Genomic DNA, 17076 nt, shown 5'->3' on the forward strand with positions numbered 1-17076 from the left:
TACTGATATTTTTATTTAATTAATAATTTATATTAATTATTTAACAATGCTTATCGTCAATTATAGAGCTTAATTATGTTTTTCTTTGTATTAAGTAATTTTACAATTTAGTGTGATTCCGAATTATATATTGTGTATTATTGTTATATATGAAATTATTTAATATTAATATCTTTTAATAGTGAATTATTTTTAAATTTATAAATGTAATTTATATAATTGAAAAAAATTAATTACATTAATTTAAGTATTTTAATTAATTAATTAAGTGGGACCACAATAAGGATTAAAGTTAGTTCCTCCTGACAGAGAAGAGAGAGATGCTTTGAGTTCTTATTTACAGTTATGACGCAAAAGCTGATGTGGAGTTACTTTTTATGACAGGTAGGCCATAAATAGGAATTGGGATGAGTTTCCTATTGGAGATGGTCTAAGAGCGCGGAAGCGTCTCTTCATTCGAGAGTATGATTGAGATCAGAGAGCTTGGCTCTTGTGGTTCTTTGATCTTCGTCAACCAAAACCTTCTTTATTTTTTTATAGGGCTGAATCACAATTTTATTGTGGGAAAAGAGCTATGAAGGCGAGTTTGATGTATTGGAGACCAAAATTCTAAAGTCATTATTTATATTTGAGTGTGACACTCATTAAACCCTAAAACTCAAATAAAATAGTATTTATGATTTTAATCTCATTTATCTAAATCAAAAGTAATAATGACTTATTTAATTCAACATTTATGACAATAAATGAGATCACTGTTATATAAGTCATTTAATGTGAAATTACTTAATTTACGATTATAATTAATATATGTATTATCCATAAATATATTAAGAAATAATAATTTCCTAACGATCTTCTACTTGGTTATAAATATATATTTTCCTAAGATAACCTCTTATAAATTTTACGCGCAAATCTGAATGTTATTTCTCTTATTACTTTAATAATCTGGTCTATCTCATATATTAGTTATGAAATTACCGAAATTTTTATCACATTAGTGTCATAACAAAACCACGATGATCCCATACTAAAATACTCAACCATATAGATTAAATTTGGATGAGAAAATTCAGAAATTATATGCAAAAATGATCTTATGCATGTCTATTTTTAACTTGAATAAAAATTCTATTTTATTCGGTGACAGACTCAGATGAAACTGCAACAGTAACGTCCGGGCTCATAGCGAAGGCGACTAAGTGATGAGTCTGTGGAAGAAGAAGAGAAGAATTTAACAGACTCACAATGAGAGAGAGAGAGAGAGAGGGAAATTTACCTAGAGAAAAGGGACTCGGCAGGAGATGATGACATAAGCTGTGAACAGTGACGGACCTAGAAAAATTTAGTAATGGGGACAGAAATATAATAAAATTTAGGTATAAATATTTTTTTTTGCTTCCCACGATACTCAACAAGTTAAGGACTAATTTGTCATAAATTTGAATTCCATTTAAGAATCTACAATTGGTCGGCAACGAGTTGCTATACATACGAGACAAAATTCGAACCCTCAATACTTACTTAAGCAGACGACTAAGTTGATCACTTGACCAATCTAAATTAGTTTAGATATATTCAAAATTTAAAATTAGAACTATCTAATACATATTGATAAGAACTAGAAATATACACACAATCATTATTATAATATTTAAAATAATAAAAATATAATTTCATATATATAGTATAATATTTAAAATAACAAAAAAATATTTATAAGGACTTGTTTTTATTTTTAATATGATTAAATATTATTTTTTTATATATATTTTTAAACAATTGTTTTATTTTTCATTATCTCATATTTAATTGTCAAATCTACTTATTATAATTTTTATAGTATAAATAATTTTTTTAACCAAAATAATTACAGTATATTAATACATAAATAATATATTTTTTATCTTAAACAATTTTTAAAAATCACTAATAATTTAAGTTATATTTAATTAGAAAACTAAGTTTTAATTTAATTATTAATTAATTAACTAATATAATATAATTAATTATCACTATTTTTTGAGTGTATTTATTTATTTTTCATACTAAATCAAATTTAACAATATAATTATTATTATGTGTTAAGTTTAACAAAATATTTTTTAACATAAAATATAAAATAACTATTTATATTTTATTTTGAGACAAATATAATATAATAAGTATTAATTTTTTTTAAAAAAATTTGTGGGGGCAAATGCCCCTCTATATTAAACGTGGGTCCGTCCCTGGCTATGAAGAAAGATGGGAGTTGTGAATAGGTAGGCGGCGATGGACTCAGCAACTACATGACGGGAGCTATGCGATTTTTTTTTGTGAAGAAGTCGAGAAGAAGAAGATTTTGGGTAAGGATGACTGAGTTTATCTTGTATGGCTACAGAGTATAGACTGAAGCTATGAATCATCTGTGATGTGAGACAAATCCTAATTTCTAAAAAGTGTTTATATGTATATATTCGGGGCGGGTACATCCTAAACCCGACCATACCCTGTCTTGAGCAAAATCTGCCCCGACTCGAGTCAAGTTATTACCCTTTCCATCCGTGTATGGACGGGTCGGGTACCCGCGTATTCGGAAACTCCTGCCAAGTCTAACCACGTATTGATACTTCATTTATTAAGGGTTTATCGCTAGCCAATAGATTGCTATATACACAAGACGAGATTCTAACTCCTAATAGTTGTTTAAGCGGACGAGTGAGATGATCACTTAACAAACTCAAATTGATTAAGATAAATACTAATTATTTTTAATATTTTAATATTAAAAATTTTGAGAGTTTGATTTTAATTATAATTTTATAAAATATTAATAATAATAATTACTATATATATTATTTAATTTTTTAATATAATTTTTAATATAATTTTATGTATTATCCCGTAAAAGGTACGAAAACATATACTAATTCATAAATAAATAATTGAGACTCCAAATTAAGTCGACAACAAACAGTCCTCATCACTTCTTTCCCGAGTAATAGATAGATATAGAATTTGTTTGGATGAATTGTTAATTAAAAAAAGTTTAAGTGATTTTTTTTATTAATTATATTTAAATATAATAATATAAAATTATTTTTATTTATTATGTTAAAATATTTTTTATGTAAAAATTTTAAAAAAAAGTACATTATAGTGTTTAAAAATATATATTTTTTAGTATTATTTTTACTATAAAAGTTTGCTAAACACTAAATAATAAAGTATAGAGACCATGTTGGAAAAACTCATATTGTGTTGAATACTTCAATTGATTGGGTTACACGACCAACCAATCGATTGAATAAAAAAAAAATCACATTCTAAGCGCAAATCAATCAATTGTGTTATACTTCTAATGGATTGAATTCTGAAAAAAGTCATACCGTCTTATGATATTCAGTCGGTTATATTGTACATCCAATCAATTGAATTGCCAACAAATACAATTTCACAAATGTAACGAGGATAAAATTCTAATTGATTACGATTGTCAAAATATTTATTACGATCAAGAAAAGATCTATTTTGTTGTTTTTTTTTATTTCTAATTGTTAATAAATATGATAGAAGAATAATAAAATAATAATTTATAAAATAGACAATAAATTTTATAATTAAATAATATATAAAGAATTATGTTGTAATTAAATTTAAATAAGAACTATTTAGTAATTATTAAAAAACTTAAAAAATATGTTTTGTTATTAGACTATTTAATGATCAAAACGTTCTAGATCGAATTTTATGTCTCATTAAAAAGATCATATATTTATACATGCAATTTTAAAACATAGGGATGCTTTTGAAAGCACATAAAATGTAAATTTTTACAGTTGATTTGTACTTATAAAAATTAAAAAATTTAATATAACTGGATACTAAATTAACTTCAAAATTTAATTTACATTTATGTCAATTAAAAATTTTCTTTTAATTTTAAAAACTCTTTTACCAATACAATTATTGTTGTTTATGCTTATTAAAACTACTTTTTATTTAATTTATCAAACATAAATATTACAACTTTTATAAAATTATATTTTAAAAGCTAGTTTTTATTAAGTTACTTTTGAAAAGTAGAAATATTATCAAACTAAATCGCAAAGTAGTTTAGATCGATTTTGAAAATAATAATAATAATTTGATCCAAAAGATATAATTTGTTGGGCTAATTTGTTGTTGGGGTTAAATTAGTTTGACTTTATTTTTATATCCAGTTCAAATCATTTCAAACTATTGTGGTTTAGTCACCAAAAAAAAAAAAAAAACTATTGTGGTTTGAATTTAATTAGTTTATTCGATTTTAAAAAAATAAAATTTTATTATTTTATTATTAAAAATAGAAGTAAATTTAAGTTGGTAATATGATAAAATTTACATACACAAATTGTTTACTAAATAATAATATATAAATAAAATAAAAATATATAATAAATTAAATATATTATAAGTAAAATATTAAATTATTGTACAATTTGAATTATATTTGATCAATTTTAAAAGATAAATCCTAAATATGATCTAACAGAAGTAATTTGTTAAAAATAAAATTGATCAAATGCAAATCAATGTGATTTTAATCGGTTTTTAATTTGAATTATATTAAATAAATGATTTTATTTAAATATGAACACACCCTAATAATAAGTAATTGATCACTTTAATTGTTGAAAGGTGGTGGTTGTATTATATGTTTTTAATTGGTCTTGTCTGCTTTGTTATGCCATAATATCTTGAATTTAGTTTTCTTCAAAATTCGGATACATTGAGATTTTCTCTTCTAAAAATTATATTATAATACCTCAAATTTTTTTCCTGATGAAATGTGATAAATATAAAAATATATATTTAAAAAAAATGTATTAAATATTAGGTAAAAATAACAAAACAAACTGAATTCATGCGAATTGATTCGTTGAACTTGTAAAAAAAATGAGATGGACTAGAATTTAAAACTCGCTAAATAAAAAAGCTCGCCAAGCTTACATCACTAAATTTGCGGGTTTTGACAAGGTATGACAAGTCTGTCGGACCAAAGCTTTTTTTTAATAAAAAGTGATTAATGCTATAAAAACTAACTATTATATAATTTTTAGGTTTAATTACTTTATTGGTCCGTATAGTTTACTGAATTTTCAATTAAGCCTCTATATTTTTTTTAATTAAGTTTATATATCATATCAAATTTTATAACTATGTCCCTATACTTTTTTTTTTCTTTTTATTCTTCTTTTAGTTATTGATTTTGTTTATTTTATTTTACACTTTTATATATATTCAAATCATGTAATTTGTTTTTCAAAATAAAAATGATTCTATTAATAAATATTATTTTAAACAATTCTATTAAAATTAAAAATTTAAAAAATAATAAAAAATGATGTTATAATTTGACTTTTTTTAATTTATTTTTAATTATTATTTTTTTAAGATTAACTATAACTATTTTTTTTAAAATGTTAAACGAACTAATCTGCTAACTCACCAATCAACCATAAAGTGAGATAATGGCTAGCATTTTAAATTTATTTTACTTGGCAATCCACTCTAGTTTTGGGACAAGTCTTGATAGGGAGAAACAAACTACCTCCTTTGTCACTTCTAGTATTAAGTAATCTATATTTTTTCTTAGTCTTAAACTTGAGCCAACATCAACTAACTCTCTATTTTTATCTCTAATATTTCTATTTGTTTATAACATTATTAGATTAAATTACAATCATTCTTAAATTGTAGACGGTGATCACACAAAAAAGTTGAAAAATTTCTTTTAAGAAAAAGTTTTCAAAAATCACCTTGTCACAATATAATCAAGAACAAGGTGAGGAGAGAAAGTATACTTACGGTGTGTGTTAATTAATTAGCTCTTCCAAAACACTATATTCATATTTCACTTTATAATAAAACTTTGGAATAACCGCAAATGCTATTTCAAAACTAAGACTAGGCTTGTGGCTATTATTTCGTATTTCTCATATTTCAAAATGTATTTTTCTTTTAGAATGAGTTCGTCGCATCCCTGTCGAATTTTTATAATTTTATAGAGTTTGCTGTATTCTCGGTTAACTTTATCTAAATTCTCCTTAGAATAAACTACCATTTCTATCCATGAAAGTTGAGAACGCTAACAAATCTACCTACGAAAAAAATACCTAATATACCTATCAATAATAACATCCGTGGGACGAAACTAACCAATTGTTATTCCGGCGTTGATTTCATTAGTGATGCTCCCTACGTAGCATATCACGGCGTTACGTGGCCTGGGAAGCTTCATACGTGGCATGCTGAGCTGTTTAACTGTTATAATGAACCCTAAACCCCAAAATTTTTCAAATTCAAAACTTCTCTCATCCCAAACACGAACCCTAGCCTTATATTAACAAAATTCTTCGAAAATATACCAATGTCGAGGCGAAGACTCTTTACTCCACTCTTGAGGCTGAGGCTGAAGTGAAGATGCTCATGAAGTTAGGGAGAATTGAAGCTGAAGTTAATAGACTTAGATTGTGACTTGTGATTATATCAATGGTGGTGGTGTATAACCTTGTGTGCTTTGTGTATTTGATTTTCAGAAGGTTTTAAGTCTAAGTAATTATTAATCTATGATCATGACAAAAATATCCATGCTCGATTCAGAGTCTGACATTTGTGCACATGACAAATCTAAGAAATGTCAAATGTAGTCTTACAAAATATATAACTTACAAAAAATATCCATTACTAATTGGTATTTTTGTTTAGTTTTTATAGTAATCCAAAATAACATGAAAGAGAGGCAAAATAACGTGCTATGTACGTAGTAACTGAGTTACTGAAACATTCAACTTATAAGTATGAGTATCAACTATGATTATGAATCCATACCGAAAACTAAAACATAAGCAAAATAGAGTAAAGTATGTGACATATCCAACAATTATAACATAAACTACAGATCCAATAAAATAACATAATATAAACACGCTTGCTTCATGGATTTGGAGTAGAGTTGCTGCTTCTGCTTGATCCTTCTTTTAAGTGTGTAGTTGTTGACCCTTTTTTTGCTGGTGGATGGAAGACTGGATGCAGCCACCTAGTTGAGCTCGATCCTCTAACTGCGGGAGTTGACATAAAGTCCATGAACCTTGAAGTAGTGCTCTAAGAGGCAGCTTGCATGATTTGAGGTGTCACAAAGTGGGTGTACATGAGAAGTTGGAGGTGATGGACTAACTGATGATGGCACATTTGGTGTTGGTGTCCTGACAATAGTCTGAGCACATGGTGGTTGCTGAGTAGTTGATGGTGGTCTTTTCAGATTCTTCCTCTTCTTGGAGAGTCTTTTTACAGTTGGTGACCTAACTGAAAGAGGCATTACTGGATCAGGAACAGGTTGAGAAACTGGAAGAGTTTCCTGCCACAATTAGTATATATGAGTATCATAATTAAAAATAACTTATAAAATAAAGTTGTAAAAGATATTACTAGACTCACTGTTGGGGAGGGGTTGAGATGCTGCTGCTTCAACATCTTCTAGTGTTTCCTCTCAGAACATCTCCTCCAGTCTTGTTGTCTCTTCTTTATCATCCACAGTAGCCCCACCAGTAGAAGGGTATTGACTTGAAGTTTGTTCTCCAGCACTCCCAGCCATGGTCTCATTCTTCTTGGAACAGCTACGACTATTGTGTCTAGTCTGCAATACAGATGGCATGAAAATAAACATGGACATTCAACATACAAATAATGTAAGAGTGTGAAGTATGGTATACCTTTAGACAATACTTGCAGATGATGGGGCCATATTTTTTGGGAGTCCTATGAAGATCTGGGGTGGGTTCTTTTGGTCTGTCGTTCTTTTTGTCTCTTTTCAACTTTGGTCTCCCAATTTGCTTCTTGTATATTGGGGGTAATATAGGAGGTAGATCAATATGCTGCCAATATTCTTGACTTAGAACAGGGTGGATAACAAACTGGTATTTGCTATTATATGCCCCCATAGAGAGCCAGTTATGTGAATGTTCCTCTGGTTTCCTATTCTGGTATGAAAGGGCAACACATGCATGCCTGCAGGGCAACCCAGTCAGTTGCCAAAATATGCAACTATAAGTCCTCTTTTCAATATCCACCAAAATCTTGTGTGACAAGCACTGTACTTCATATATATGTCCAGGATAATCTCTAGTGGAAAATGACCTCCACTTGTTGCTCTCCCTTTTCTCTTTCTCCAGCCTACTCTGCTACACAGGAGTGATGACTCTGTTACATCCCACCAAGACCTTCTTGTTTCTAGCAATGATGCTCATCATATAACACATCACCTCTTCTAGCATAGTTATAATAGGCTTTTTCTCTCATTTTCTTGATCCTAGAATTGAATGATTCGCAATTGTTGTTCGTGTAATTGTCAGATTTTGGGTATTTGCTAAAATCAGACCTACTCTATTGATTCGGGGGGATCCTGTTCAGATACTCCCAAGTATGGGGATTAATCAGTGTTATCCTATCAATGACAGTAGTGAACTCTTGAGAGGTTGTGGCCATGGCACATCTCCACATTGCCATTTTCAGTTCTGTATCCTCCACTATTTTCTAAAATTTTGCCATATGTGCATAGCACAAAATCTGTGATGTGCTCCTGAAGAATAAGAAGTCACTAATTACCTTATGCATGTTTGATATGAAGTTGAATCTATTGATTGCTGCGTCATCTTGGTCTTCTTGGAGAAGTTCCAGAAACCACTTCCAACTATCCTTGCATTCGCATTCCACAACTGCATATGATATAGGGTATATATGGTTGTTGGCATCGTGGCCGATAGCAGTCAACAACTGTCCAGGATAGTAACCTTTAGAAAAGTACCATCTAACCCTATGAAAGACCGGCAGTCAACCGAAAATCCCTTTTTACAACCTTCTAAACATATGTATATCCTTTTGAATTTATGTCCAGTCCCTTCAACATAATCAATGCTGATCCTTACAATAGAACCAGGGTTGGTCCTTATAACTTCATTGGAATAGTCCCTAAGAAGTGCATAATAAGCTATTTCTGACCCTTCAATTCTTTCTTTTGCCTTTACCATAGCCCTGTATATCTTCCTTTCATTGACTATTACATCATACTCTTTTATGAAAAAGTCTTGTGCCTGCCTTTGGCTCATGTCTGAATGATCACGAATCTTATTCTCAAACTCCTCAACAACCTACTTTGCATCTGCAGATTTATTCTTATTAACTCTGCTGCATGTATGTTCATTGAACATCTTCATTTGAAAGCTTAATGGATACCACTTTTTGTACAGTATATCTACCATGGACAATCGTCATTATAATATATGGCCTTACACCTGGTTGAATCCACTATTGGAAAGAATATGCTTCGGCCTATGTTGATGTTGTACTTCCTAACTACCTTCTTGAAATGTTTTAGATTTTCAAACCCTATGCATAGCTCCAATTTTACTTTCCTAACTGGAGCATCTACATTCGCTTAAGGAAATGATGCTTACTGACTATCTTCATTATCACTTGCAATAGAATCCAACTCTTCCAACTCATAACAGTGCATGCCTGCACATGCCTCCGACATATCTTCACCCTCCACAGGTATAAAAATTGAAGGATGCTTATTTGGATCCTGCTTAAGTACGAAGGTTTTCTCTGATGGAGGAGGCCTCAATGTTGACCGTCTCTTCCTCTTCTTTTGACTCCCACCACCAAGTTCTGGGTTTATATCTAGTTTGGGCTGTGAACTGCTGGGTTGACCTCCTTCACCGGGTGTTTCCTCCTCATTTTGGATGCTATGCTCTTGAGAGTCCGGTTCATTACAAGGCTGTTGGAATGTATTGTATAAAAACCTCAACAAATTCTACATTGCTTTTATCAAGTATGGGAGCAACTGACTCTATAGAAACTGGATTTTGGTGTCTAGTTTCTTCACTTGCAACTGGTATATGTGATGGTTGAGGGTATGGAGGAGTCTTCTCTAATGGTTGCGACGGTATAGAGGGGGTTGATATGTAGGTAAATTGGGTTGGGTGGGTGCATTTGGGGGCTGAATGGTGCTTGGTGGCTCTTGGAAGGTTACTTTTGGTAATTACATTGGTACATTTGGTTGATCACTAGTTACTTCTGGTTGTTGTGTACTTTTTGTGGTAGGTTGGAGATCTTTGTCCAGCACATCATCTTGTGTTTGGCATCCAGTCCAGGCATGCCAGGGTCATTGTCGTGAAAATTACCTCCTTTTATTTCACTTAACTTCAATAGTCTATTTCCCTTCTTCTTTGGGGTTGGGGTTTTCCTAGTACAGTGTTTGGGTCTGTGCTTAACTGGGGTCCTAGTAATAGTTAAAATCTCAACATCTGGTTCAAGATTATTGTTTTCTTCTGTGAACTCAGGAAGGTTAACTGGATACTCAGTGAACACATCGATTCTCCTCCCATTAGCAATGTCTGCTTCATACATGTCACCACATCCATGTCAAGTCTAAAAAACTTCAACCCACCATCCAACTCCTTTCCAGGATCCAGCCAGTAAAACTCGCTCATATCAGTGTACCCTATATCCTTTACTAAGTCATTTATAAAGAACTTATTTAAGGTATCCACATTCACTCGTTCAATCTTCATTTTTTCACCCCCAATGTATGCCAGTTTGCCATCATCACATTTTTCAAATTTTTTTCTATGACTAATAACCAACGTAATGTGGATAATAGCCATCTGTAAATAGACATGCACAGAGAACAAAATCAATTCACAACCACATCATAGCCAATACAAACAAACCCTAATCAAAACCCCATATCCACAACCATGCATCCAAAATCTAAAAATTGATAACAGGGAGATAAAAGATTATTATTTACCTATGGATGACACCACGCACTTTCAATAGGTGAGATGTTCCATACCAACAAGCACCTTATCTTCAATACAGAGATTATCGTCAGTAGCTAACCCACACACAAATGCGACGGAACGTTTTCTTCGAGTGAAGAAGAAGAACAGTTTGCTTCTCCTAGGGCTCTGACCTCTGTTTTGTGAAACGCGCGAACAAATATACGTTTGCTAACTCTTGATTTCTAATTTTTCTTTTTTTAAAAATAATTAACCATCAATTATATTTTAAAACAAAATAAATTACAATATCCACGTATGAAGCCCCCAGGCCACATAATGCTGTGATGTGTGCCACGTAGGGAGCGTCACTAACGGAGTCAACACCGAAATAACATTTGGTTAGTTTCATCCCATGGATGTCATTATTGATGGTACATTAGATAATTTCTTTTTTCCGTGGGTAGATTTGTCAGCAGCTCAACTTTTATGGGTAGAAATGGTAGTTTACTCTTCTCTTTAAAAACTGGCTGAGAACAAAACTCATATTGCTAAGTCATTATCATCGTTTCTAAAAGTACATAAGAGTACATAAAGGTACACAGATAACAAGCACGACTTCTACAACATCGCCAGCATCAATGGCAACCATTATCATGGTCTCCAGAAATACATAGGTACACATGACTAAATTAATTTAACAAGAATTTTTTTCTATTATAAAAAAAATCATTATTTCCAAAAAAATACGACTTATTCCTGTGTATTCTTGTATACTTCTATGTACTTTAAAGACAATGATAATAGTTGCTATTATTTTTTCTCACCCAGTCTAATATTTATGAAACGGCTAGTGAAATTCATCAAGATTGCCAAATCTTACAAAAATAATAAGGTTTGCTGGAAGCGTGATGAAATTAGTTGAAATTCCAAAAAACAAAACGTATTCGGGAATTTAAACCCCGAATAATTTATTTGGCGAAATCTTTTTTTATTTTATTATAAAAAATGAGTTAAGTCTCAAAATGGTCCCTGAAGTTGCACTCGAGTCTCAAAGTAATCCTAAAATTAATAATTACTTAAATTCGTCCCCAAACTTATACTTTGAGACTCATAGTAGTCTCTAAAATAATTTTCGTCCATCCTTATCATCGGAAAGACTGAAACGACATCGTTTTATATTTATACTTAAAAAAATAAATCCTAAACTCCAACTCGACGTCGTTTTGTATTTATATATAAAAAATATAATCCCCATTTATCTTTACCGATTTTCTTCTTCACCCTTTTGTTCTTCTTCTTCTTCAAATTCACAGTAACAACAACAACATCATTATTACAAACAATAATTAAACTATCAAATTTATATTAGTTTATGTAGACATCCGATAATCATGCTCAAGCCAATAATTTGATTCAAATAACAAAAATTTTTATAAATCATAGCAGTTGCAATAATAAATATGCAACAACATCACATCGATCAACAACAAAAATTAAAATATAAGTACCCAAAAAAAGAATAAATGGGGGAAGAAGACGCAGAGCAGATCGGCGGAGCAGAAGGAAGAAGCAGGCCACCAGAGCAGAGGAAAGCAGAAGCACATGCACGAGAGGAGGTGCTACAATGGCCCAAAAATAAATTAACGAAAGGGGGAGACGGCGGCAAGAGAGGTAACGTCCGCAAGAAGTTTGCCTTCTGTAATTCTTTTCATCTTCTATTATCTCTCTCTGTGAATTAACAAATTATTATTTTGTTTCTTTTGAGTTACTTAAACAGTTACAAAATACTGTTTCTTATTGACAGTGATTAGGGAAAGAGAAAGGAAAAAGAAAAGGAAAATTGGGGATGAATTGGGTAAAGAGAAGGGGAGCGTGAAAGAAAAAAAGAGAAAAAAATTAGAAAAGAAAAAAGGAACCGTAGAAAGAAAAGGAGAAAGAAAACTAGGATTGAGGAAGGGGAAGGGGAAGGGAAAGGTAGGGGTAGAAAAAGAGGAAGGAGAATTGAGAGGGGTGGGGAAGGGAAAAGAAAATGTGAAAGGGAAAGGAAGAAGGGAACTGGAAATGGAGAAGGAGAGTGTAGAAAAGGAAGGGAAAGGAAAAGTGAAAAAAGATTGGGGAAGAGGAAAGGAAAAAGGAAATCGAGAGAGGGGAGAGAGTTGTATTTTTTTTAAATATAAAACGACGTCGTTTTATTCCTTTCTAATTCTAAGGATGGACGAAAATTTTTTTAGGGACTATTATGAGTCCCGAATAACAATTTCAGAGACAAAAAAATTATTTTAAGGACTATTATAAATCTTGGAATATAAGTTTGAAGACGAATTTGAGTAATTATTAATTTTAGAGATCACTTTGAGAGATATAAGTTCAGAAACCACTTTGAGACTTAACTCTAAAAAATTTTCTAAAATAAAGGGTTCAATTTATGAATTGAATCAGTTAATTCCAATCTTATTCGAAAAACATACATCTACAAAGTATTCGTTTGAAAATTAATTAATTGGATATGTCAATGTCAACGTGTTAACATTAATAAGCATTAAAAATTTATAAGCATCTTAATCATAACTAATATAAAACTCAACTCTCTAAATCACGATATAATTATTTTAGATAAAATGATAAATAAAAATTTAAACATAAATAAAATTGCTTGATTTATGTAATTCATCGCATCTAATGAAATAAAATTTTATTATTGTTATACTATTTGAGCTAAATTATAACAAAAAATTTGAGACTACAAAAAATATAGCTATATTATTTATTGTTGGAAGAGTATAAAATACTAAATAAAGATACTAAATTTGGATTTTTTTAAAATAAAATAAAAAATTTATTATTTTTCAAAAATCTATTTTATAATTTTAATTTTTTAAATACAATTTTATTTAATATTAAAAAAAATGGTTAATTCAAACTTTTAAGTTTCATAATGAACAATGGCAACTATTATCATCATCTCAAGTGTACATAGAAATACACAAGAATACACAAGAATAATAACTTAAAAATTTGAGTTTGGTGGGTTTTGAAAAAAATTGAAGTGCAGTTTGCTAGGGATAGAGTTCGCCGGCAATTAAGCGAATTCTATAAAAAAAAAACATAGAGTTTGCCGGGTGCGGCAACTCGCCCTGAATAAAAAAAATCGTATTTGAAAAATTAAAGTTAAAAAATAGAATTTTAGAAAATAATAAATTTTTTTATTTTATTTCAATAAAAAATCTTACCAAATTCTATCAATCGATCGATCCATTTAAAAGTCGCATTATTTCAGAGGAATTAAATCCAAAATCAGTTGCACGCCGCTACACCAGTTATGGGAGGGAATTAGGGGGCTGAATCGGAGCATTCTCTTCACCATTCACTGAATTTCGAACCCTAGAATCAACTGAATTATGAATCTGAACAGTGCTTGACGTGGCTAAGGTACCATTGCTAGAAGAACCAATTTGCATACCAGGTGTGTGTCCATTGTTCCTACCACCATTATTCAAATCATGATTCCCGTTTTGATGCTGCTGTTGTTGTTGCTGCAATTGATCTTCACCATGATCACCAATTCTAGGTTTCTTGGGAAATTTGGCCAAGCTTTCGATAGGTCCAATCTTATTCCGTATGCTGAAATCAATCACGTCTTTCATCAAGTTCCCAACTTCTGCTAATTGAAGGCACCTAACATAGCTCTTAGCAAACCCCGAATAATCATCAAGCATTGGAACTTCCAATTTCTTAGCCAATTCTTGTGTTACTGCAACCAACTTATTGCTACTTTCTTGAAACTCCTCAGCAGTAACATTATTGTTGTCATTATTATTGGCTGCGAAATTCTGGAACTTTGATATGGCATCACCAATTTGATTCACATTAGGAACCAAATGGCTTCTGCTAATGAACACTTCGTGGTGCGTCACGCAGAATTCCCAAGAACATATCTTGATGTAAGGGGAGAAGACTATTCGAATGGAACCTTCGTGGACGACGCGAAACTTGTCGAACAAGCTTTCTCTTCTTGCTTTCTTACAGACCAGAACAATGTAGCCAGAAGGGTCTCTGAATTCGCCGGGAATGTCGGTAAAAAGCCTCTCTTCCAATAGTCCACTTTCATATTTCACCTTTAAAAGCCTTGGAAGAACATCAAAACACGCTTCATAGCCATTAACAGGATTCTTCTTGCATATATCACATTTTTTCATACTACCAAGGGAAAAATTGGCTCTGGTTTTTGTTCCTGGATACAAGGAGAAACAGAAGCTCTTCTTACCATTCGGAGCGAAAAGCTCGGCCACAAATCTCTTCCAGAAGATAATGTTGTTGTCGGCCGGCCGGCGCTGCTGGCAATGGACAAATTGTTGCATCTTCTTTGCACAAACTCCGGATTGATAGATTGGAAGAATGTTTCTTTGTTGTTGGAATTGCACTGGAATTTGTGGTACTGGCGGTTGTTGTTGTTGAGGCATACCCCTCAAGCATTGTTGTTGATGGTTCAACATGTTGAAATTTGCAGCAGTAGAAGCTACTTCTTTAGAGGGTTGCATCGAGATTATTTTCTTCTTGTTGCTGATAAAAGAAACAAATTTATAGTGAGAACAATGGGTGATTTGTTTGTGTTCATGTTTTCTGAATTGTATTCTGGGAGAGATCTTTATCTTTTTCTTAATTGGAGTTGATTTAATTTGTATAAAAACATTGTTTTTGGAACTTCCAAAAAGATATGATATATCGGACTGAATAAATTTGCTAGCATTTAGCGGTAATTGCTTTCATCTTTTATTAAAATTTTAATTAAATCAAATTATCTTAAAGTTTTAAAATAACTCTAAAGTCAAATTTATCCAATGTGTTTGTAGTTTTGTTTTAAAAACAATCTAATGATAAGATCAAATATTACGTTATTTTAAATATCAGAAATTAATTTTTGATTTCAGATTTTTTGGGATTTGCTTCCTTTATTTATTTAAATCCTATCAAAATATAAGTTCTCATAAGAATTGATTTAATATCATGTGAAAGATAAAAATTGATTTCATTTATTTTTATAAACCAAACTCAACACTCCCTTTCTTTTTATTCGGTTCAATTTTTTTTTTAATTCAAATCCATCCATCCTGAACACTCTTAAGTCTTAAATTATATGTCATATCATAATTATATTCTGTACGTGCTAGCTTATGTGAGTGTGTCAAACTCTAAAACTAACGAAAAAAAAAAAGATATAATATAAAGAAGGTTAAATTACACGGTTAGTCCCTACACTTTCAGTGAAATTGCAAATTGGTCCTTATAGTTTAAAAATTTGTAATTGGGTCCCTGAAAAAAATTAAAATTTATAATTGGGTCCCTACCGTTCAAACACCGTTTGATTTAACAGAATATTCCTCAGTATATTCGCTATTTTAAGCATGTGAGTTGCACGTGTTTAACAGTAAAGACTAATTTGCAATTTTAGTAAAAATATAGGGACCAACACTATAATTTAACTATTTAAAAATGACAAAAAAATCCCTAACCCATCCCACCCCCTCCTCAGCCTTCTCACTGTCACTTCTCCACTTTCCAAAACAGAGAAAAAATCCCTAACTCATCCCACCCCCTCCCCAGCGTCATGAATTGAAGGAACAACAACAATTCTTTACGCTCATGTCTCCTCTCTTAAGATCACAGCAACAACAACAATCGCACCATCACTCTTCAAAGTCATGGCTAATTCTCTTTTCTTACCTGCTCTTGTGAGGGCTACTTCGGGAACGGCTTCGGTGGAGATTCATTGGTGGTGAACACACGGCAAATAACGTTGCTGTGGGGAGCGGCGCCACCGTGGTAGGGGAACTCCTCCCAGCCGAAGGCTTCTACGACATTGTTGAAGTCAGAGAGGTTTTGGATCGGGAAACTTAACTCCATCGTAAACCTCATTTTGTTGAAATCTGGATCTCCAAGAAGAAGGAGAAGTAGAAGGAGGAGAGTGCTGTAGATGCGTTGGCAAAGTGTGCATGGTTGATGTTGTTTGCTTCCTTTCCAGGGAAGACAACCTCTTGTCTCCCTCTCAAGCTCTCAAAGCTTCTCTTTCTGTTATTCTTACTCAACCTTTCTCTCTGCTTCTGCTTGAAATGTTAGACCTCATATTTTTCTTCAATTTTCTGAATCTGAAATTTTAACTCATAGCAGCAACAAGAAAGAGTGGGGTGGGGGAAAGGAAACGCGTTTTGGGGGTTGGGGGTAGGGGGAGCCAAAAGGAAACGTGAAGGGGGAGGGGAGGGAGAGGGAA

General features: G+C 31.6%; 2 protein-coding genes across 2 annotated transcripts; both read right to left on the reverse strand.

Moving 5' to 3' along the window:
- Positions 1-7516: 7516 nt before the first annotated feature.
- LOC130939670 (uncharacterized) lies at positions 7517-9131 on the reverse strand. The gene is made up of 4 exons (XM_057867759.1): positions 8817-9131; positions 8632-8741; positions 7740-8034; positions 7517-7663 (listed from the first exon to the last, which is right to left on the reverse strand). Exons 1-4 carry the CDS (start codon positions 9129-9131, stop codon positions 7517-7519), a joined length of 867 nt encoding a protein of 288 aa, XP_057723742.1.
- Positions 9132-14128: 4997 nt separating this feature from the next.
- LOC130939671 (transcriptional corepressor SEUSS-like) lies at positions 14129-15349 on the reverse strand. The gene has a single exon (XM_057867760.1). It carries the CDS (start codon positions 15347-15349, stop codon positions 14129-14131), a length of 1221 nt encoding a protein of 406 aa, XP_057723743.1.
- Between the last annotated feature and the right edge of the window lie 1727 nt (positions 15350-17076).

The sequence above is a fragment of the Arachis stenosperma genome, chromosome 7 (assembly GCF_014773155.1).
Source record: "Arachis stenosperma cultivar V10309 chromosome 7, arast.V10309.gnm1.PFL2, whole genome shotgun sequence".
NCBI classification, from domain to species: Eukaryota; Viridiplantae; Streptophyta; class Magnoliopsida; order Fabales; family Fabaceae; genus Arachis; species Arachis stenosperma.

What these genes read in the sequence shown, in the direction of transcription:
- LOC130939670 (XM_057867759.1), bottom strand. Translation starts at nt 9,131, where the DNA reads ATGAGCCAAAGGCAGGCACAAGACTTTTTCATAAAAGAGTATGATGTA. An exon ending in TCATATCAAACATGCATAAG is followed by an intron (nt 8,035 to 8,631) that starts GTAATTAGTGAC and finishes GTTGCCCTGCAG; the next exon opens with GCATGCATGTGTTGCCCTTT. An exon ending in TCTGCAAGTATTGTCTAAAG is followed by an intron (nt 7,664 to 7,739) that starts GTATACCATACT and finishes TCTGTATTGCAG; the next exon opens with ACTAGACACAATAGTCGTAG.
- LOC130939671 (XM_057867760.1), bottom strand. Translation starts at nt 15,349, where the DNA reads ATGCAACCCTCTAAAGAAGTAGCTTCTACTGCTGCAAATTTCAACATG.